At 45.9% G+C, this 22,593-nt stretch overlaps 1 protein-coding gene across 1 annotated transcript; it reads left to right on the top strand.

Annotated features, from left to right (window-relative positions):
• Nucleotides 1–2,567: 2,567 nt before the first annotated feature.
• On the top strand, nt 2,568–19,912 carry LOC128704625 (uncharacterized). The gene is made up of 3 exons (XM_053799727.2): nt 2,568–2,645; nt 12,961–12,998; nt 19,114–19,912. The coding sequence occupies exons 1-3, from the start codon at nt 2,624–2,626 to the stop codon at nt 19,570–19,572; spliced, it is 519 nt and encodes a 172-aa protein (XP_053655702.2). The 5' UTR covers nt 2,568–2,623; the 3' UTR covers nt 19,573–19,912.
• Nucleotides 19,913–22,593: the final 2,681 nt, after the last annotated feature.

Here is a 22,593-nt window from a genome sequence, read left to right as displayed (position 1 = left end):
TGATAATGTCAATGGATTTCGCCTTCAAAGACTACAACAATGTATCTACCGCATCTGCTGGAAAAGGATAGGCTGGATAATGAGAACCTTCAAAACTAGGGATGCCAAGCCCATGATGATACTCTTAAAATCGCTTGTTCTCTCTAGGCTGCAATATTGCTGTACACTAACTGCCCTCTTCAAGGCAGGTGAAATTGCAGACCTAGAGAATGTACATAGAACCTTCATGGGACACATAAACACAATAAAATACCTAAATTACTGGGAATGGGTGAAGTCCCTTGACCTGTACTCCTTGTAACGGAGGCGAGAAAGATACATTACAATATACACTTGCAAAATCCTAGAGGGATTAGTACCAAACTTGCACACGAAAATCACTCCATATGAAAGCAAATGACTGGACAGGAGATGTAACATTCCCCCAGTGAAAAGCAAAGGTGTCACGAGTACACTGAGAGACAACACAGTAAGTGTCAGGGGCCCAAGACTGTTCAACTGCCTCCCAGCATATATAAGGGGGATTACTAATAGACCCCTGGCGGTCTTCAAGGCCCCTGTCTGTCTTCAAGACCCCTGGCTGTCTTCAAGGCCCCTGTCTGTCTTCAAGACCCCTGGCTGTCTTCAAGACCCCTGGCAGTCTTCAAGACCCCTGGCTGTCTTCAAGACCCCTGGCTGTCTTCAAGACCCCTGGCTGTCTTCAAGACCCCAGGCAGTCTTCAAGACCCCTGGCTGTCTTCAAGACCCCTGGCTGTCTTCAAGACCCCTGGCTGTCTTCAAGACCCCTGGCTGTCTTCAAGACCCCTGGCTGTCTTCAAAACCCCTGGCTGTCTTCAAGACCCCTAGCTGTCTTCAAGACCCCTGGCTGTCTTCAAGACCCCTGGCTGTCTTCAAGACCCCTGGATGTCTTCAAGACCACTGGCTGTCTTCAAGACCCCTGGCTGTCTTCAAGACCCCTAGCTGTCTTCAAGACCCCTGGCTGTCTTCAAGACCCCTAGCTGTCTTCAAGACCCCTGGCTGTCTTCAAGACCCCTGGTTGTCTTCAAGACCCCTGGCTGTCTTCAAGACCCCTGGTTGTCTTCAAGACCACTGGCTGTCTTCAAGACCCCTGGTTGTCTTCAAGACCCCTGGCTGTCTTCAAGACCCCTAGCTGTCTTCAAGACCCCTGGCTGTCTTCAAGACCCCTAGCTGTCTTCAAGACCCCTGGCTGTCTTCAAGACCCCTGGTTGTCTTCAAGACCCCTGGCTGTCTTCAAGACCCCTGGTTGTCTTCAAGACCCCTGGCTGTCTTCAAGACCCCTGGTTGTCTTCAAGACCCCTGGCTGTCTTCAAGACCCCTGGTTGTCTTCAAGACCACTGGCTGTCTTCAAGACCCCTGGCTGTCTTCAAGACCCCTAGCTGTCTTCAAGACCCCTGGCTGTCTTCAAGACCCCTAGCTGTCTTCAAGACCCCTGGCTGTCTTCAAGATCCCTGGCTGTCTTCAAGACCACTGGCTGTCTTCAAGACCCCTGGCTGTCTTCAAGACCCCTGGCTGTCTTCAAGACCCCTGGTTGTCTTCAAGACCCCTGGCTGTCTTCAAGACCACTGGCTGTCTTCAAGACCCCTGGCTGTCTTCAAGACCCCTGGCTGTCTTCAAGACCCCTGGTTGTCTTCAAGACCCCTGGCTGTCTTCAAGACCACTGGCTGTCTTCAAGACCCCTGGCTGTCTTTAAGATGGAGCTGGACAGGCACCTAAAGTCAGTACCTGACCAGCCGGGCTGTGGTTCCTACGGTGGTTTGCATGCAGCCAGCAATAACAGCCTGGCTGACCAGGACTTAATTCACCTTGAGGCCTGGTCATGGCCCGGGTCGCGGGGGCGTTGACCCCAAAACACCCTCCAGTTACTCCAGATAGGGTACGACCCACACCCAGGTACCTACTTACTGCTAGGTGAACACTGACAGCAGGTGTAAGGTGACTAGAACCAAGGTACCTACTTACTTCTAGGTGAACACTGACAGCAGGTGTAAGAAAACACGCCTAACGATTCCACCCGTGCCGGGGATTGAACCACGAAAACTCAATGTGTGTGTGTGAGGCAAGTGCGCTACCAACCAAGCCACGGGTCTTAAGATAAGATAAGATAAGATAAGATTTCGTTCGGATTTTTAACCCCGGAGGGTTAGCCACCCAGGATAACCCAAGAAAGTCAGTGCGTCATCGAGGACTGTCTAACTTATTTCCATTGGGGTCCTTAATCTTGTCCCCCAGGATGCGACCCACACCAGTCCACTAACACCCAGGTACCTATTTGCTGCTAGGTGAACAGGACAATAGGTGTAAGGAAACGTGTCGGAATTTCCACCCGCCGGGAATCGAACCCGGGCCCTCCGTGTGTGAAGCGGGAGTTTTAGCCACCAGGCCACCGGGCCTGTAAACTTGCAAAAATAAACGTGTAGTGGCGGGGAAGTAAATGGAAACCAGGGAAAAAATAAGAGGAGAAAATTCCGTGTCATCGTGCTCACCAATCTTCATTGATGGTGTTGTGCAACATTCTGCACGCCCCATTGTTGCAGGTGCATTAAAACCTGGAGTGTGGGTAGCCAGACGTTAGTTGAAGAGCGGCCACAGCCTCACATCAGCCATGAGATCAACTCTGTTCCTGGGTGAGCCTTCCTCTGTATGTGTATACCAGTGCTGCTCTGTGTATACCAGTGCTGCTCTGTGTATACCAGTGCTGCTCTGTGTATACCAGTGCTGCTCTGTGTATACCAGTGCTGCTCTGTGTATACCAGTGCTGCTATACCTAGCGCCTGCCTGCCAGTGCATACCAGCGCCGCTGCCTGTGCATACCAGTGCCTGTATGTGCATAGCTCCAGTGCCGCTCTGTGTATTACCAGTGCCTTGCCCAGGCATACCAGCGCCTGGGCTCCTGGTGCATACCCAGCGCCACCTGTGCATAGCCAGCAGCCGCTGCCTGCGCATACCTAGCGCCACCCTGCGTATACCAGCGGGGGCTTGCTCCGAGCATACCCGTGAGCCGCCTGCGTATACCCAGCGCCGCTCCGTGCACACCAGCGCCGCTCCGCCTGTGCATACCAGTACGCCTGCCTGTGCATACCAGTGCCTGCCTGCCGTACATGCCAGCGCCACCGTTCCAGGCACCAGCCCGAAAGGCCTGTGCATACCACCAGCGCCTGCCTCCGTGCATACCAGCAGCCGCTCCAGGCATACCAGCGCCGCCTCCGTGCATACCAGTGCCGCCTTCATGCACACCAGCGCTGCTCCCTGTGTATACCAGTGCATTCTCTATGTATACCAGTGTTTTCTCTATGTATACCAGTGTTTTCTCTACGTATACCAGTGTTTTCTCTATGTATACCAGTGTTTTCTCTATGTATACCAGTGTTTTCTCTATGTATACCAGTGTTTTCTCTATGTATACCAGTGTTTTCTCTATGTATACCAGTGTTTTCTCTATGTATACCAGTGTTTTCTCTATGTATACCAGTGTTTTCTGTATGTGTGTGACCTTCATATATCTGTACGTCAGTCTTATCTGTATGTATACCAGTCGTCTATGTATCCAGTTTAGCTGGTCGTATAAGTATCCTCATACCCGTATTCGCATTTAGGCCTCTGTGCTTATAAGTATTGAATTAGGTCGTCACGGGACAGATACCCTGAAAGTTGAGAATCTCTCAGTCGTCAATGTATATACACAGTGTATATACACAGTGTATACACAGTGTATATACACAGTGGGAGGTGACGGGAAGAAATTACTGAGGTAAACGTCTCACTCGCTAGTACTTTATTTACCACAAGTACATGTACAAGGTATACAAGTACATGTACAAGGTATACAAGTACATGTACAAGGTATACAAGTACATGTACAAGGTATACAAGTACATGTACAAGGTATACAAGTACATGTACAAGGTATACAAGTACATGTACAAGGTATACAAGTACATGTACAAGGTATACAAGTACATGTACAAGGCATACAAGTACATGTACAAGGCATACAAGTACATGTACAAGGTATACAAGTACATGTACAAGGCATACAAGTACATGTACAAGGTATACAAGTACATGTACAAGGCATACAAGTACATGTACAAGGTATACAAGTACATGTACAAGGCATACAAGTACATGTACAAGGTATACAAGTACATGTACAAGGCATACAAGTACATGTACAAGGTATACAAGTACATGTACAAGGTATACAAGTACATGTACAAGGTATACAAGTACATGTACAAGGTATACAAGTACATGTACAAGGTATACAAGTACATGTACAAGGTATACAAGTACATGTACAAGGTATACAAGTACATGTACAAGGCATACAAGTACATGTACAAGGTATACAAGTACATGTACAAGGCATACAAGTACATGTACAAGGTATACAAGTACATGTACAAGGTATACAAGTACATGTACAAGGTATACAAGTACATGTACAAGGCATACAAGTACATGTACAAGGTATACAAGTACATGTACAAGGTATACAAGTACATGTACAAGGTATACAAGTACATGTACAAGGTATACAAGTACATGTACAAGGCATACAAGTACATGTACAAGGTATACAAGTACATGTACAAGGCATACAAGTACATGTACAAGGTATACAAGTACATGTACAAGGTATACAAGTACATGTACAAGGTATACAAGTACATGTACAAGGTATACAAGTACATGTACAAGGCATACAAGTACATGTACAAGGTATACAAGTACATGTACAAGGTATACAAGTACATGTACAAGGCATACAAGTACATGTACAAGGTATACAAGTACATGTACAAGGTATACAAGTACATGTACAAGGTATACAAGTACATGTACAAGGTATAACTTTTCATGTCAGAGGAAAGAAAGTCTCCCTGATAACATTGAGTATACATAGTGTATAGTGTATACTACAGTGGCTCCCTAGTATATTGTTGATAAAGGCTAAAGTGTCATTTGAAAACAGGTGAATTTGTAAATGAAGTGATAAGCCTATAGAGGCAGGTGCCAGAAGTCGCCAGAAACTTACCACAGGTCAGCTGTTTTTAATAATCTTCCTGGCCTGCTAGTGTACTCGCATATAATCTAGTGATACCAGTGAATAGCAGAATACAGTGTTGTAGTAGCAACTAACCAGTATTATAATGGTACTTAGTGGAGTGGAGTGACTTTCATTAGTTTCTTTTTCTTGAAATACCAGACGTATACTGTGAATTTCATATAACCTGTAGTTACCAGCGGTCGCAATATACACAACGAGAAGCAATTATTACTACAGAAAAAGCGTCCTTCCTCCGAAATTTGCACCAGTCAACTATAGTGATAATATAGCATTTATTGCGGTGGAGACGCAAAAAAAAAAAAAAAAAAAAAAAAAAATAGAAAAGCCAGATACAGCGATTGATAAACAAGGAGGTGACCGTTCGTCATTGTAGGAGCTGCCAGATATCACCGGCTCTTCAACACGCAAGTTATACTTTTGTATCAGTCAAATCACATATTACTCGGGTAGATAATTTCCAGTAGATCCTTCATGTGTTAGCTCAAATCACCGACCAGTATGTTTTAAATAAGTGACCCACTGATCAGAGCAGATCGACTGGTCCGAACCCTTGACTGGTCCGAACCCTTGACTGGTCCGAACCCTTGACTGGTCCGAACCCGGGACTGGTTTCAAACAGTTTCGTTGGACAATAAAGCAGACTGTAAACGGATGGGGTTGTAGGCGCCCTTATAAACACAAACATTAAAAATCAGGAACGTGACGGTAAGCTGTCCAATATACAAAAAGAGTTAGAAACAGAAATACAAATAGCTAGAGCTTCATTTAAGGTTATTAATATAATATTCAAGAGGTTGCTAGTAGAATTGCAGTAAATCAACCATTCAAATCATTATGAAGCTGTGTGTAGTCTGTGGTCAGTCAAACAAACGGGCCTCCACATGGATAAATTGTCATTTTTGTGGAAATTGGTGTCACGCCCCTTGTGCAGATATCCCAGAACTAGCTACAAGCAGTATTAAAACAGAGAAGTGTTTCTGGGTATGCCCAAATGAGGAAAATCTGTGGACTAAAATCACAAGGGTATTAAAAGAGGACAACATCAAAGCTGCTTTCATAGAAAACCTGGAAGCTTTCTACAACAGATGGGAACATAAAAAGTCTGGGCTGAATGGTACTGCCCTTGATACTGGCCATGTAGTCACAAACTGTAAGGCTGGAGGTGATGTCCTGGGAGACAGTAATAGTAAAGCTGGAGGTGCTGTCCTGGGAGACAGTAATGGTGAAGCTGGAGGTGCTGTCCTGGGAGACAGTAATGGTGAAGCTGGAGGTGCTGTCCTAATGGTGAAGCTGGAGGTGCTGTCCTGGGAGACAGTAATGGTGAAGCTGGAGGTGCTGTCCTGGGAGACAGTAATGGTGAAGCTGGAGGTGCTGTCCTGGGAGACAGAAATGGTGAAGCTGGAGATACTGTCCTGGGAGACAGTAATGATGAAGCTGGAGATTTTGTCCAGGTAGTCGGGAATTATACGCAGGAAGGAATACATATAAATGACCTCATAGGGGATAGGAGCCATAGTAGGGAAACAAGTGTAGTCAAAGATAAGATAAAACCAATATTGCAAACTAGAAATACCGCAGGAAATAGCAAACAAGAGGACTCCAATAGCAATAGTGAGGATAAATTACCAAAAACAACTGGTGGGAGCTCCATTGTTGGTGCTAGGGAGGATAGAAGTAAGACAGGGAAACATGCACCAACAGGGAATACAGTCACAGAAACCCAAGGCAAGCGGAAACCAAGCCTGTGCACATACTATGCACTTGGTATCTGCTGGCATGGGAAATCTGGAAAAACAGATGGGACGTGCAACTATGACCACCCTAGAAAATGCCATGCCCATATGACAACAGGAAAATGCAAACTCCCTTCCTGTAAGCTTTTTCACCCTGAAATGTGTACCTCTTCAGTACAGGAAAGACTGTGCTATAACTTAAATTGCCAGGCATACCATCTAAAGGGGACAAAAAGATACAAAACATCCAGGCCATGGGAAAACCTGGGTAGCCACAGCCACTCAAGAGGGAGAGGTTTTTTAGTGCCAGGAAGGAAAAAAAACTGGCAGGAAATGGCAGAAATCGTACACCAAATCCAGTCATTCCTGGAGTGGAACCACAGTCGATGGCCTCCACTCCAAACCAACAGATACAGATACTAATGCCGGAAAAAAAATCCCCCCCCAGTACCAACAATACCACCAGTCCGATAACATTCTTCTTTGCAAATATACAGGGTCTAAAGCCAGCAACAAACAACAAAATACCTTTCATCCGTGGACTGCTTGCAGAGGCAAAGGCAATGTTCGCGGCTTTCACTGAGACCCACATAAAGGATCACTTGGACAATGAAATATGGATCCCAGGTTACAACCTATACAGATGTGACAGAGTGAACAGGCAAAAGGGGGGGGTTGGCCTGTACATTGCAGAGTCACTTGTTTGCACAGAACTGCTTAATGCCTCAAATGACGTAGTGGAAGTTTTAGCAGTAAAGGTCGAGAACCAAAACCTAGTCATTGTGGTAGTCTACAAGCCTCCGGATGCAACATCCCAGCAATTCCAGGAACAGCTGTTAAAAATTGACCACTGTCTGGAAAATCTTCCAGCTCCTGCACCCAACATCTTGCTCCTGGGGGATTTCAACTTAAGGCACCTAAAATGGAGGAATATAGCAAATAATATTGTTGCAGTAATAACACCAGGAGGCAGCTCTGATGAAAACTCACACTCACACGAGCTTTTAAATCTCTGCACAAAATTCAATTTAAACCAGCAAATAATAGAGCCTACTAGACTGGAGAATACACTAGACCTCATATTCACTAACAATGATGATCTGATAAGAAATGTCACCATATCAAAAACAATATACTCAGATCACAACATAATTGAGGTTCAGACATGTATGCGAGGAGCCCCAGACCGACAAAATGAGACTAGTCACGAGGGAGCATTCACCAAATTCAACTTCAATAACAAAAACATAAAGTGGGACCAAGTAAACCAAGTCCTAACCGATATAAGCTGGGAAGATATACTAAGCAACACAGACCCAAACTTATGCCTAGAACAGATTAACTCGGTGGCACTCGATGTATGCACAAGGCTTATTCCTCTAAGAAAAAGGAGGAGTAGATGTAAAATAGAAAGAGACAGGCGCTCCCTTTACAGGCGACGGAAAAGAATAACAGAGCGGCTAAAAGAGGTCAATATATCTGAAATGCGCAGGGAGACACTGGTCAGAGAAATAGCAAGCATCGAACTTAAGCTAAAAGAATCCTTTAGGAGTCAGGAATCGCGGGAAGAACTAAAAGCTATAAATGAAATCGAAAGAAACCCAAAGTATTTCTTCTCCTATGCCAAATCAAAATCGAGAACAACGCCCAGTATTGGGCCCCTACTTAAACAAGATGGGTCCTACACAGATGACAGCAAGGAAATGAGTGAGCTACTCAAGTCCCAATATGACTCAGTTTTTAGCAAGCCGCTAACCAGACTGAGAGTCGAAGATCAAAATGAATTTTTTATGAGAGAGCCACAAAATTTGATTAACACAAGCCTATCCGATGTTATCCTGACGCCAAATGACTTCGAACAGGCGATAAATGACATGCCCATGCACTCTGCCCCAGGGCCAGACTCATGGAACTCTGTGTTCATCAAGAACTGCAAGAAGCCCCTATCACGAGCCTTTTCCATCCTATGGAGAGGGAGCATGGACACGGGGGTCGTCCCTCAGTTACTAAAAACAACAGACATAGCCCCACTCCACAAAGGGGGCAGTAAAGCAACAGCAAAGAACTACAGACCAATAGCACTAACATCCCATATCATAAAAATCTTTGAAAGGGTCCTAAGAAGCAAGATCACCACCCATCTAGAAACCCATCAGTTACACAACCCAGGGCAACATGGGTTTAGAACAGGTCGCTCCTGTCTGTCTCAGCTACTGGATCACTACGACAAGGTCCTAAATGCACTAGAAGACAAAAAGAATGCAGATGTAATATATACAGACTTTGCAAAAGCCTTCGACAAGTGTGACCATGGCGTAATAGCGCACAAAATGCGCGCTAAAGGAATAACAGGAAAAGTCGGTCGATGGATCTATAATTTCCTCACTAACAGAACACAGAGAGTAGTCGTCAACAGAGTAAAGTCCGAGGCAGCTACGGTGAAAAGCTCTGTTCCACAAGGCACAGTACTAGCTCCCATCTTGTTTCTCATCCTCATATCCGACATAGACAAGGATGTCAGCCACAGCACCGTGTCTTCCTTTGCAGATGACACCCGAATCTGCATGACAGTGTCTTCCATTGCAGACACTGCAAGGCTCCAGGCGGACATCAACCAAATCTTTCAGTGGGCTGCAGAAAACAATATGAAGTTCAACGATGAGAAATTTCAATTACTCAGATATGGTAAACATGAGGAAATTAAATCTTCATCAGAGTACAAAACAAATTCTGGCCACGAAATAGAGCGAAACACCAACGTCAAAGACCTGGGAGTGATTATGTCGGAGGATCTCACCTTCAAGGACCATAACATTGTATCAATCGCATCTGCTAGAAAAATGACAGGATGGATAATGAGAACCTTCAAAACTAGGGAGGCCAAGCCCATGATGACACTCTTCAGGTCACTTGTTCTATCTAGGCTGGAATATTGCTGCACTCTAACAGCACCTTTCAAGGCAGGTGAAATTGCCGACCTAGAAAATGTACAGAGAACTTTCACGGCGCGCATAACGGAGATAAAACACCTCAATTACTGGGAGCGCTTGAGGTTTCTAAACCTGTATTCCCTGGAACGCAGGAGGGAGAGATACATGATTATATACACCTGGAAAATCCTAGAGGGACTAGTACCGAACTTGCACACGAAAATCACTCACTACGAAAGCAAAAGACTTGGCAGACGATGCACCATCCCCCCAATGAAAAGCAGGGGTGTCACTAGCACGTTAAGAGACCATACAATAAGTGTCAGGGGCCCGAGACTGTTCAACTGCCTCCCAGCACACATAAGGGGGATTACCAACAGACCCCTGGCAGTCTTCAAGCAGGCACTGGACAAGCACCTAAAGTCAGTTCCTGATCAGCCGGGCTGTGGCTCGTACGTTGGTTTGCGTGCAGCCAGCAGCAACAGCCTGGTTGATCAGGCGCTGATCCACCAGGAGGCCTGGTCACAGACCGGGCCGCGGGGGCGTTGACCCCCGAAACTCTCTCCAGGTAAACCCAGTCCACAAACACCCAAGTACCCATTTTACTGATGGGTGAACATAGACAACGGGTGTAAAGGATACAATGGGACCAGACATCTGTGCTCTGAGAGAAGTAACAGAGAAACTGTGTGAACAACCAGCAAAAATCTTCAACAAACCAGAACCAGGACAGCACCATGATGTCTGGAAAACAGTAAAGACAGGAAGTATATTGTAAATAAGGGACAGATACCTGGCATTAAACTGCAGACCAGTATTACTGACACCCACAGTAAAGTTATGGAGAAGATAAGATAAGATAAGATTTCGTTCGGATTTTTAACCCCGGAGGGTTAGCCACCCAGGATAACCCAAGAAAGTCAGTGCGTCATCGAGGACTGTCTAACTTATTTTCATTGGGGTCCTTAATCTTGTCCCCCAGGATGCGACCCACACCAGTCGACTAACACCCAGGTACCTATTTGCTGCTAGGTGAACAGGACAACAGGTGTAAGGAAACGTGTCGAAATGTTTCCACCCGCCGGGAATCGAACCCGGGCCCTCCGTGTGTGAAGCGGGAGCTTTAGCCACCAGGCCACCGGGCCACCGGGAGAAGATAAACAGGAGAAGAATGGTGGAGCAACTGGAAGGGAGAGTTAGTTTAATATCTTTATTATGCACCACATACCCATCCTGTGGGCGGTAGTCACCACATACCCATCCTGTGGGCGGTAGTCACCACATACCCATCCTGTGGGCGGTAGTCACCACATACCCATCCTGTGGGCGGTAGTCACCACATACCCATCCTGTGGGCGGTAGTCACCACATACCCATCCTGTGGGCGGTAGTCAAAAGATTACAAAGGTACATAATGGGTCCAGGGACTGGGCCCCAAAGTTCTGACAGCTGAACTAGTTACAAAGGTAATGAACTCCAGGTAGATCTGGTCACAATCAACAAGTTACAAAGGTAATGAACTCCAGGTAGATCTGGTCACAATCAACAAGTTACAAAGGTAATAAACTCCAGGTAGATCTGGTCACAATCAACAAGTTACAGAGGTAATGAACTCCAGGTAGATCTGGTCACAATCAACAAGTTACAAAGGTAATGAACTCCAGGTAGATCTGGTCACAATCAACAAGTTACAAAGGTAATAAACTCCAGGTAGATCTGGTCACAATCAACAAGTTACAGAGGTAATGAACTCCAGGTAGATCTGGTCACAATCAACAAGTTACAAAGGTAATGAACTCCAGGTAGATCTGGTCACAATCAACAAGTTACAAAGGTAATAAACTCCAGGTAGATCTGGTCACAATCAACAAGTTACAGAGGTAATGAACTCCAGGTAGATCTGGTCACAATCAACAAGTTACAAAGGTAATGAACTCCAGGTAGATCTGGTCACAATCAACAAGTTACAAAGGTAATAAACTCCAGGTAGATCTGGTCACAATCAACAAGTTACAGAGGTAATGAACTCCAGGTAGATCTGGTCACAATCAACAAGTTACAAAGGTAATAAACTCCAGGTAGATCTGGTCACAATCAACAAGTTACAGAGGTAATGAACTCCAGGTAGATCTGGTCACAATCAACAAGTTACAAAGGTAATGAACTCCAGGTAGATCTGGTCACAATCAACAAGTTATAAAGGTAATGAACTCCAGGTAGATCTGGTCACAATCAACAAGTTACAAAGGTAATGAACTCCAGGTAGATCTGGTCACAATCAACAAGTTATAAAGGTAATGAACTCCAGGTAGATCTGGTCACAATCAACAAGTTACAGAGGTAATGAACTCCAGGTAGATCTGGTCACAATCAACAAGTTACAAAGGTAATGAACTCCAGGTAGATCTGGTCACAATCAACAAGTTACAAAGGTAACAAACTCCAGGTAGATCTGGTCACAATCAACTAGTTACAAAGGTAACAAACTCCAGGTAGATCTGGTCACAATCATGGCAAGTTACAGAGGTAATGAATCAGCTTCACTCCTATACATGGTTACAGTCATGAACAAATTACAGAGTAATGAACCACTGATACGTCCACACCTGGTCACAGTTGTAATATGACCCACTTAATATTTGTATTTATAACTGGGAGAGAATCCATAAACAACAGCACTGTTTTAGGAATGGGAAATCCTGTTTCACGTGGATGGACTGCATAGTTTTGGACTATTAAACGGTGCTGGATACAGCACCTCGCAAGAAACTGGTACAAGAGCTAGAGCAGCTGACAGGAATAACACAACAACAGATCAGGAATAAAACTAGTTGATGTGAATGAGGTGTATGAGGGTGACGAGTGGGGTCCCACAAGGGTCAGTACTTGGACCAGTACTGCTAATTGTGTATATAAATCACGTGACAGAGGGACCTTGTTCACTGCTGATATGAATCTAATGAGAATACAAGCATAGGCATACAACGATATGTATACAAGGATGTGGAACAAAGATGTGGCTACGGGGGTATGTATACTATGATATGGAACAAGGATAGATAGAAGGATAATGGTTTATTACGTGTGTGTATATGTATATATATATATATATATATATATATATATATATATATATATATATATATATATATATATATATATATATATAATATATATATAAAGAGAATGTGTGTTTCTCCCACAGTTGTGGTGGTGCTGGGAGCAGCGACGTCTGCTGACAGGGTGAGTAACGTGTGGGTACCACGACTCTTCACAGGCATGTCTTGAGGCTGGTGGTGATCCGTACAAGTTAAGCGCTTACCAGTGAACACTGAATTTGTTGAAAAAACAGGTCTTGTTCAGTCAATATACTTCTACTAATAATAATATTCCTACCAGTACATTATGCAACTTATACATACCATAGCTGACACCTATGACATATAGAAAGTTCCTGGTTATGTAGAGCATTTCCCACAACTTGGGTTAATTTTGTCCCCAGGATGCCACCCACACCAGTCACCTAACACCCAGGTACCTACTTACTGCTAGGTGAACATGGACAGCAGGTGTCTTCGGAAAAACATCCTAATGTTTTCACCCGTACCGGGGATCGAACCACGGGCCTCAGTGTGTGAGGCAAGTGCGCTACCAACCCAGCTACGGGACATAAGTTATTATCCCTCAATAATAAAATTTTAGACAATAGGAGCCTAACATACAAGAATAATTAATTTTTATAACAACAGAGTCAAACTGACCTTCTTTTCCAGTACAGCTTCTGAGACTCGACCTTGCCATGGTCCGCAGGTCAAAGATAAACTGACCTTCCACTAAGACTTCTGATACTCGACCTTGCCATGGTCCGCAGGTCAAAGATAAACTGACCTTCCACTAAGACTTCTGATACTCGACCTTGCCATGGTCTGCAGGTCAAAGATAAACTGACCTTCCACTAAGACTTCTGAGACTCGACCTTGCCATGGTCCGCAGGTCAAAGACAAACTGACCTTCCACTAAGGTTTCTGAGACTCGACCTTGCCAAGGTCCGCAGGTCAAAGATAAACTGACCTTCCACTAAGACTTCTGAGACTCGACCTGGCCATGGTCCGCAGGTCAAAGATAAACTGACCTTCCACTAAGACTTCTGAGACTCGACCTTGCCATGGTCCGCAGGTCAAAGACAAACTGACCTTCCACTAAGACTTCTGAGACTCGACCTTGCCATGGTCCGCAGGTCAAAGACAAACTGACCTTCCACTAAGACTTCTGAGACTCGACCTTGCCATGGTCCGCAGGTCAAAGACAAACTGACCTTCCACTAAGACTTCTGAGACTGGACCTTGCCATGGTCCGCAGGTCAAAGATAAAGGTTTGTGTCCACAGGGTACAATGTCTGTACAGAGATGGGTGACATCCGGGTGTACTAACAGAAAGTTCGTGGTTTTGCGAAGCATTTCAGACAAAGGGTTTAACATATAAATAGCAGTTTAACTTATAAACCAAACTAATGCACAACATTCCTTTTCCACAGTTAAAACTGCTGTTTTAACTATTAGTTTACCTTCGTACAGACAGGTCATTTTTATTCAGTCAGGTGAGTGATAGAAGTCAGTCAGGTTATTATTTTTGAACTGTGAGGCACTACAAGGAACACTTGTACACAGGTGTAATTTTGTTTAGGCACAAGTACACATAATTACTATTATCATACATAGTAATGAATGTCAAAGTGACTTATTTCTATTGGGATTCTTGTATTTCCACCGAAGCCCTTATATTTCCACTGGGATCCTTATTTCCATTTGGATCCTTGTATTTCCATTGGGGTTCTTGCTTCCACTGGGATCCTGGTATTTCCATTGGGGTCCTTGCTTCCACTGGGATCCTGGTATTTCCGCTGGGATCCTTGTATTTCCATTGGACTCCTTACATTTCCATTGGAGTCCTTGTATTTCCACTGGAGTTCTTAAATTTCCATTCGGTCCTTACTTCCATTGGGGTCCTTGTTATTTCCTCTGGTGCACTGTCAGCCACAGCACCGTGTCTTCCTTTGCAGATGACATCCGAATCTGCATGACAGTGTCCTCCATTGCAGACACTGCAAGGCTCCAGGCGGACATCAACCAAATCTTTCAGTGGGCTGCAGAAAACAATATGAAGTTCAACGATGAGAAATTTCAATTACTCAGATATGGTAAACACGAGGAAATTAAATCTTCATCAGAGTACAAAACAAATTCTGGCCACAAAATAGAGCGAAACACCAACGTCAAAGACCTGGGAGTGATCATGTCGGAGGATCTCACCTTCAAGGACCATAACATTGTATCAATCGCATCTGCTAGAAAAATGACAGGATGGATAATGAGAACCTTCAAAACTAGGGAGGCCAAGCCCATGATAACACTCTTCAGGTCACTTGTTCTATCTAGGCTGGAATATTGCTGCACACTAACAGCACCTTTCAAGGCAGGTGAAATTGCCGACCTAGAAAATGTACAGAGAACCTTCCTGGCGCGCATAACGGAGATAAAACACCTCAATTACTGGGAGCGCTTGAGGTTCCTGAACCTGTATTCCCTGGAACGCAGGAGGGAGAGATACATGATTATATACACCTGGAAAATCCTAGAGGGACTAGTACCGAACTTGCACACGAAAATCGCTCACTACGAAAGCAAAAGACTTGGCAGACGATGCAACATCCCCCCAATGAAAAGCAGGGGTGTCACTAGCACGTTAAGAGACCATACAATAAGTGTCAGGGGGCCCGAGACTGTTCAACTGCCTCCCAGCATACATAAGGGGGATTACCAACAGACCCCTGGCAGTCTTCAAGTTGGCACTGGACAAGCACCTAAAGTCGGTTCCTGACCAGCCGGGCTGTGGCTCGTACGTTGGTTTGCGTGCAGCCAGCAGTAACAGCCTGGTTGATCAGGCTCTGATCCACCAGGAGGCCTGGCCACAGACCGGGCCGCGGGGACGTTGAGACCCCCGGAACTCTCTCCAGGTGACTCCAGGTGAACTGTCCATAACCTGGTTCGGTAAAAAGAAACTGGACTGACAGCTACTGGATTCTGTAAGATAATGTTCTGAGTACATATGAAGGGAACTTCCAGACACTGGCGTTGTGTTTTCTCTCTTTGATAACCACCCTTGGAGTTATTCCAGGACCTCCAGTGTTCATTATAATCACAAAGAAGCGTTAAACTCACTAGGGTCATACAACACTGCCCTCCGTTGTTCATTCTTGTCTCTTTGTGTAGTCCAGGAGTGATTCCAGGATGGTCATCCAGAGAGAACACAACACAGATGATTGGCTACTGCTCTGGTGCATATATAGAATGCTATCCAACAGAATCAGCAAGGATATGACAATGGCGTACAATCCTACAGTTAGGTATGTTTATCCCGAAAGGTTTCGCCTACATAGTAGGTTTCCTCTGTACTCGACTGAAGAACTGTAAGCCCCAGTTTGTATTCACCCTCTCAGAGAGGGTGAATACACCGAACACTTGCAATTTTCTTCCCATCAACCAGGAATTTCCAGCAAATCGACTAAAGCAGCCTACTGTGCAGGCGAAACATTTCGGAATAGAGATGCCTAACTGTTGCACCTGTGTCTTATTTATCAGAATCACCAAGCTCGCAGTTTAGCCAAAACTTGATGTGGTTGATCAGGTCCTGATCCACCGCGAGGCCTGGTCAAAGACCGAGCCGCGGGGGTGTTGACCCCCTGAACACTCTTCAAGCAGTTTCGTGTACACAAACAGGTCATCGCCAGTGCACCAGACTGGTCATCCTGCAGTGCCTCACAGTCCAACAGTGACCTCAGTGACCCGGTCACTCGCCTGACTGACCTTGTATAAAGACATAGGTTAAGGGAACTCAACCTAACAACATTGGAGGACAGGAGGAATGGGGAGGACATGATAACGACATATAAAATACTGAGAGGAATTGACAAGGTGGAGAGGGACAGAATGCTTCAGAGATGTGACACAGCAACAAGGGGACACAGCAACAAGGGGTCACAGTACCAATGGGACACAGCAACAAGGGACATAGCAACAGGGGGTCACAGCAACAAGGGACATAGCAACAAGGGGTCACAGCAACAAGGAGACATTGCAAAATGGGTCACAGCAACAAGGGGACACAGCAACAAGGGGACACAGCAACAAGGGGTCACAGCAACAAGGGGACACAGCAACAAGGGGACACAGCAACAAGGGGACACAACAACAAGGGGACACAGCAACAAGGGGACACAGCAACAAGGGGACACAGCAACAAGGGGACACAGCAACAAGGGGACACAGCAACAAGGGGACACAGCAACAAGGGGACACAGCAAGAAGGGGACACAAGCAACAAGGGGACACAGCAACAAGGGGACACAGCAACAAGGGGACACAGCAAGAAGGGGACACAAGCAACAAGGGGACACAGCAACAAGGGGACACAGCAACAAGGGGACACAGCAACAAGGGGACACAGCAACAAGGGGACACAGCAACAAGGGGACACAGCAAGAAGGGGACACAGCAAGAAGGGGACACAAGCAACAAGGGGACACAGCAACAAGGGGACACAGCAACAAGGGGACACAGCAAGAAGGGGACAAAAGCAACAAGGGGACACAGCAACAAGGGGACACAGCAAGAAGGGGACACAAGCAACAAGGGGACACAGCAACAAGGGGACACAGCAAGAAGGGGACACAAGCAACAAGGGGACACAGCAACAAGGGGACACAGCAACAAGGGGACACAGCAACAAGGGGACACAGCAACAAGGGGACACAGCAACAAGGGGACACAAGCAACAAGGGGACACAGCAACAAGGGGACACAGCAACAAGGGGACACAGCAACAAGGGGACACAGCAACAAGGGGACACAGCAACAAGGGGACACAGCAACAAGGGGACACAGCAACAAGGGGACACAGCAACAAGGGGACACAGCAAGAAGGGGACACAAGCAAGAAGGGGACACAGCAACAAGGGGTCACAGTACCAATGGGACACAGCAACAAGGGGACACAGCAACAAGGGACATAGCAACAAGGGGTCACAGTACCAATGGGACACAGCAACAAGGGGACACAGCAAGAAGGGGACACAAGCAACAAGGGGACACAGCAACAAGGGGACACAGCAACAAGGGGACACAGCAACAAGGGGACACAGCAACAAGGGGACACAGCAACAAGGGGACACAAGCAACAAGGGGACACAGCAACAAGGGGACACAGCAACAAGGGGTCACAGTACCAATGGGACACAGCAACAAGGGGACACAGCAAGAAGGGGACACAAGCAACAAGGGGACACAGCAACAAGGGGACACAGCAACAAGGGGACACAGCAACAAGGGGACACAGCAACAAGGGGACACAGCAACAAGGGGACACAACAAACAAGGGGACACAGAAAGAAGGGGACACAAGCAAGACGGGGACACAGCAACAAGGGGACACAGCAACAAGGGGTACCAATCACAGCAGCAACAAGGGAACACAGACATAAACAAGGGGTCACAGCAACAAGGGACATAGCAACAAGGGGTCACAGCAACAAGGAGACATTGCAAAATGGGTCACAGCAACAAGGGGACATAGCAACAAGGGGTCACAGCACCAAGGGAACACAGAAACAAGGGGTCACAGCAACAAGGTGACACAGCAACAAGGAGACATAGCAGCAAGGGGTCACAGCACCAAGGGGACACAGAAACAAGGGGTCATAACTAGAAGTTGAAGACATAGATGAGTCACAGGGATGTTAGGAAGTATTTCTTCAGTCACAGAGTCGTCAGGAAGTGGAACAATCTCGAGAGTGAAGTAGTGGAGGCAGGATCCATACATAGATTTAAGAAGAGGCATGATAAAGCTAATTGAGCAGGGAGAGAGTGGACCTAGTAGCGACCAGTGAAGAGGCGGGGCCAGGAGCTGTGAATCGACCCCTGCAACCACAATTAGGTGAAACATTTGAGTACACATACATATTATTACGTAAGCACATGAAGGCGTACAAAAATTACGATTTTGTGAATTAATAATAGTAGCGCACTCAGCTCACACACTGAGGGTCCATAGTTCGATTCCCGGTACGGGTGGAAACATTGGACGTGTTTTAAGACACCTGGTGTTACTGTTCATTAGCAGTAAGTAGGTACCTGGGTGTTAGGTGACTGGTGTGGGTGGCATCCTGCGGACAAAATTAACCTAAGTTGTGAGAAATGCTCTGCAAAACAAAGGACTTTCTATATAGTATGTCATAGGTGTCAGCTATGGTATGTATAAGTTGTATCATGTAGAAATAAGCATTATTATTCTTATCTTCCCTCAGGTTCGTCGTGGAGGAAATCATGGTGGTGGTTATGGGGGCAGCTATGGTACAGGGTTCAGTGGCGGCTATGGTGGTGGTTCTGGCGGTGTGAACGTCCTCCTGGCGGGTAATGGCGGGTATGGATACTTAAACCCGGGTGGCAGATCCCATGTGCTCAATGCAGCAGGCTTCCCGTTCGAGCCCTCCACGTATGGTGCCCAGCAACAATGGTATTACCATGCTGCTTTGGCCGCAGGGGATCCCTATGCTGCGAAGTCCGTCGGCGGGGGGAACTACGCTATCCAGACGGCGGATGCGTCTGCCGCGAGCGCCGCTCACGGCGTTATAGCGCAAGCTAACGATCCCAACATCGCTAACACAGTCAACTACCTCACAGATCATGCCGACTCAGCCTCTCTCAATGCCGCAGCTCATCATGGTGCCGCATATGTTGCACAGAAAGCTGGCTTGTACCACTAACACCTTCGAATTGTACCACTAACACCAACGCCCCGATCTGCTCTGCAACCACCTCCCCAGGAAAGAAAACACAGGGTGTTCTGTGTGGAACAAGCCACGTCGGGATGGAAATCTTCAACATCTTGCACTCTCGTGCGTCGTCAGGGGCTACGCAATGTTGCAAAACTAGCAACAGAGAGAAAACTCTCTCTGAGGCAAGGCAGAAGTGTTAATCGTCCGGCCAAGTCGAAGTGGAGTCTTCTGTATATTTGGAACCATAGTGTATAGCAGCATTTAAGACCTCTATAATTCTCTTCACAGTGTACGTGTTGTCTGGATTACTTTGCATTTGTGTGTCGACAATAATGGGCAATAAAAGTCTTTATTATAGCCGCCTCTTTATTTACCCTGTGGTTTCTGAGTTAGGATTTTCTTCGGGTTTTTTACCCCGGAGGGTCAGCCACCCAGGATAGAACAGGGGAGGGTTAGCCACCCAGGATAACCCAGGGAAGGGTTAGGCACCCAGGATAACCCAGGGGGGGTCAGTCACCCAGGATAACCCAGGGGAGTGTTAGGCACCCAGGATAACCCAGGGGAGGGTCAGCAACCCAGGATAACCCAGGGGAGTGTTAGCCACCCAGGATAACCCAGGGAAGTCAGTGGGTCATCTAGGACTGTCTTATTTCCATTGTGATCCTTCAATCTTGTCCCCCAGGATGCCACCCACACCAGTCACCTAACATCCAGTTACCTACTTGCTTGCTAGGTGAACAGAGATAGCAGGTGTAATGAGTTAGTTTAATATCTTTATTATGCACCCCATACCCATCCTGTGGGCGGTAGTCACCCCATAACCATCCTGTGGGCGGTAGTCAAAAGATTACAAAGGTACATAATGGTTCCAGAGACTGAACCCCAAAGTTATGATAGCTGAACTAGTTAGAAAGGTAATGAACTCCAGGTGTAATGATAATGTGCAAATTGTAGGTGACCTTGAACCCCCACATATCTATGGAGGCGTCGTTGATCTGTATCTTGGCTTCAACATTACTTCTGCCAGCTGTGAGTCTTCCATTGTAACAGATATATCATCAGATCATTTCCCTAGGCTAACCTCACTAGATATTGGTAATACTATCCTTCCTGGTGGGATTTTCAAATGGAAACGTTTTAATGTTCCCACTGATCAGCATGATGACTTTGTTGCACATGTGACTGACTGGTATAATTCCTATGAGTGTTCCTCTGTAGAGACCTTTAACAATGATCTTGTGAGCAGTATTCAGAACTACTTAGAGCCGCCACTGAAACCTCTTGGTGCTCTAAACCCAACAAACTTCCATAATAATCGTACCTCCTTCAAAAACCATACTTATTACAATGATTCTAAACTTCGTACACTGAAACGTACTGCTCGCAGACTAGGCCTAGCCTATAGAAAACATCATACCCCTGGAATGCTGAGGCTCTTCCAAACTGCCCTTGCTGCTGCCAGAGAGCGTATGACAGAGCTGCGGCAGACTGGGAATAACTTGTGAGTTCATTACCTTGTACCTAGTTCAGCCATCAAAACTTTGGAGCCCGGTCCCTGGACCCATTGTGTACCTCTGTAATCTGTAAATACCTTTGTAACTTGTCATGATTGTGACTAGACCTACCTGGAGTTCATTACCTTTGTAAATTGTGAGTTCATTACCTTTGTAAATTGTGAATTCATTACCTCTGTAACTTGCTCAGCTATCAAAACTCTGAGGCCCAGTCCCTGGACCAATTATGTACCTCTGTAATCCTTTGACTACCGCCCACAGGATGGGTATGGGGTGCATAATAAACATATTAAACTAAAGACTGGGAAAAATTTGTCAACGGTCTCAATGCTCACACCCCACTTAGCTGGGCATGGAGGGACATAAATAGAATTAAGGGTAACAGAACTGGGCAGATCGGGCACCCTCATCCCTTACATAGGGCGAATGAGTTAGTCAGTGCTTGGGCTGCTACATCTAGCTATGACAATCTTCCCAGTACCACACAGGCACAATTAATGGACAAATATGATGCAAGGGAGAGACTTGTTTGCTTTATGCTCAGCAAGGCAGATGACTGCAACATTCCTTTCACTAATTATGAACTTGATGCAGCACTAACTAAGGGCAACTCCACATCGCCTGGTGAGGATGGTATTACAACATACTCAGATTGCTGTGTCGAGTACCAGGTAATCCATTACTTGAATTATATAACATGAGTTATGTCACTGGGGAGCTCCCTAAATCATGGACCAATAGCCTCGTTATTCCCATTCCGAAGCCCAGTCAACAAAACTCATTTCGCCCAATATCCCTTACTAGCTGCTTGTGTAAAACATTCAAAAGGATGATTCTTAATCGTCTTATGCACAGAATTAAGGAATTCTTGTCTCCCCGGTTACATGGTTTCATGCATGGAAGGAGCGTGCATCATTGCATTACCACCTTTCTCACCCTGCACACTGACAGCTCATACACTACCTTCCTTGACCTTAAATCCGCTTTTAATGTAGCCAACAGACATGTAATCATTAGTGAACTTGTCAGAATGGATGTTGGAGGATGGCTTCTCCGCTGGATTAAAGGTTACCTGTCCAACAAAAAGTCGTCTGTGTTGTTCCAGGGACATAGAAGTGTAACTAAAGATTTTGAATTAGGAACCCCACAGGGAGGTGTGCTTAGTCCCACCCTTTTCAACATTTTGATTAATGCCTTACTTAATGCCATGCCTAGCCAGCCTCATCACTATATGGTTAGTTTTGCTGATGACATAATGATTCACACCACCGGATTCTCCAACACCCAAAACATTCTTAATCATGTACTAGCCTCGTGTCAGGACCTGGGGTTGATAATCTCTACTGATAAAACAAAGATACTCAACAGGCGTCCTCCTCGACAGAGAGGCACAGTTCGTCAGATCCAGTTGCATGATGGGTCTCTTCTAGAATATGTAAGCAGATACAGGTATCTAGGCTTTGAGGTTCCACTACTTGGACCTGTTGTAACAATA

Source organism: Cherax quadricarinatus, chromosome 100 (genome assembly GCF_038502225.1).
Source record: "Cherax quadricarinatus isolate ZL_2023a chromosome 100, ASM3850222v1, whole genome shotgun sequence".
NCBI classification, from domain to species: Eukaryota; Metazoa; Arthropoda; class Malacostraca; order Decapoda; family Parastacidae; genus Cherax; species Cherax quadricarinatus.
Note: the sequence above shows the minus strand (reverse complement) of the source record. Positions and strands in the feature narration are given on the sequence as shown.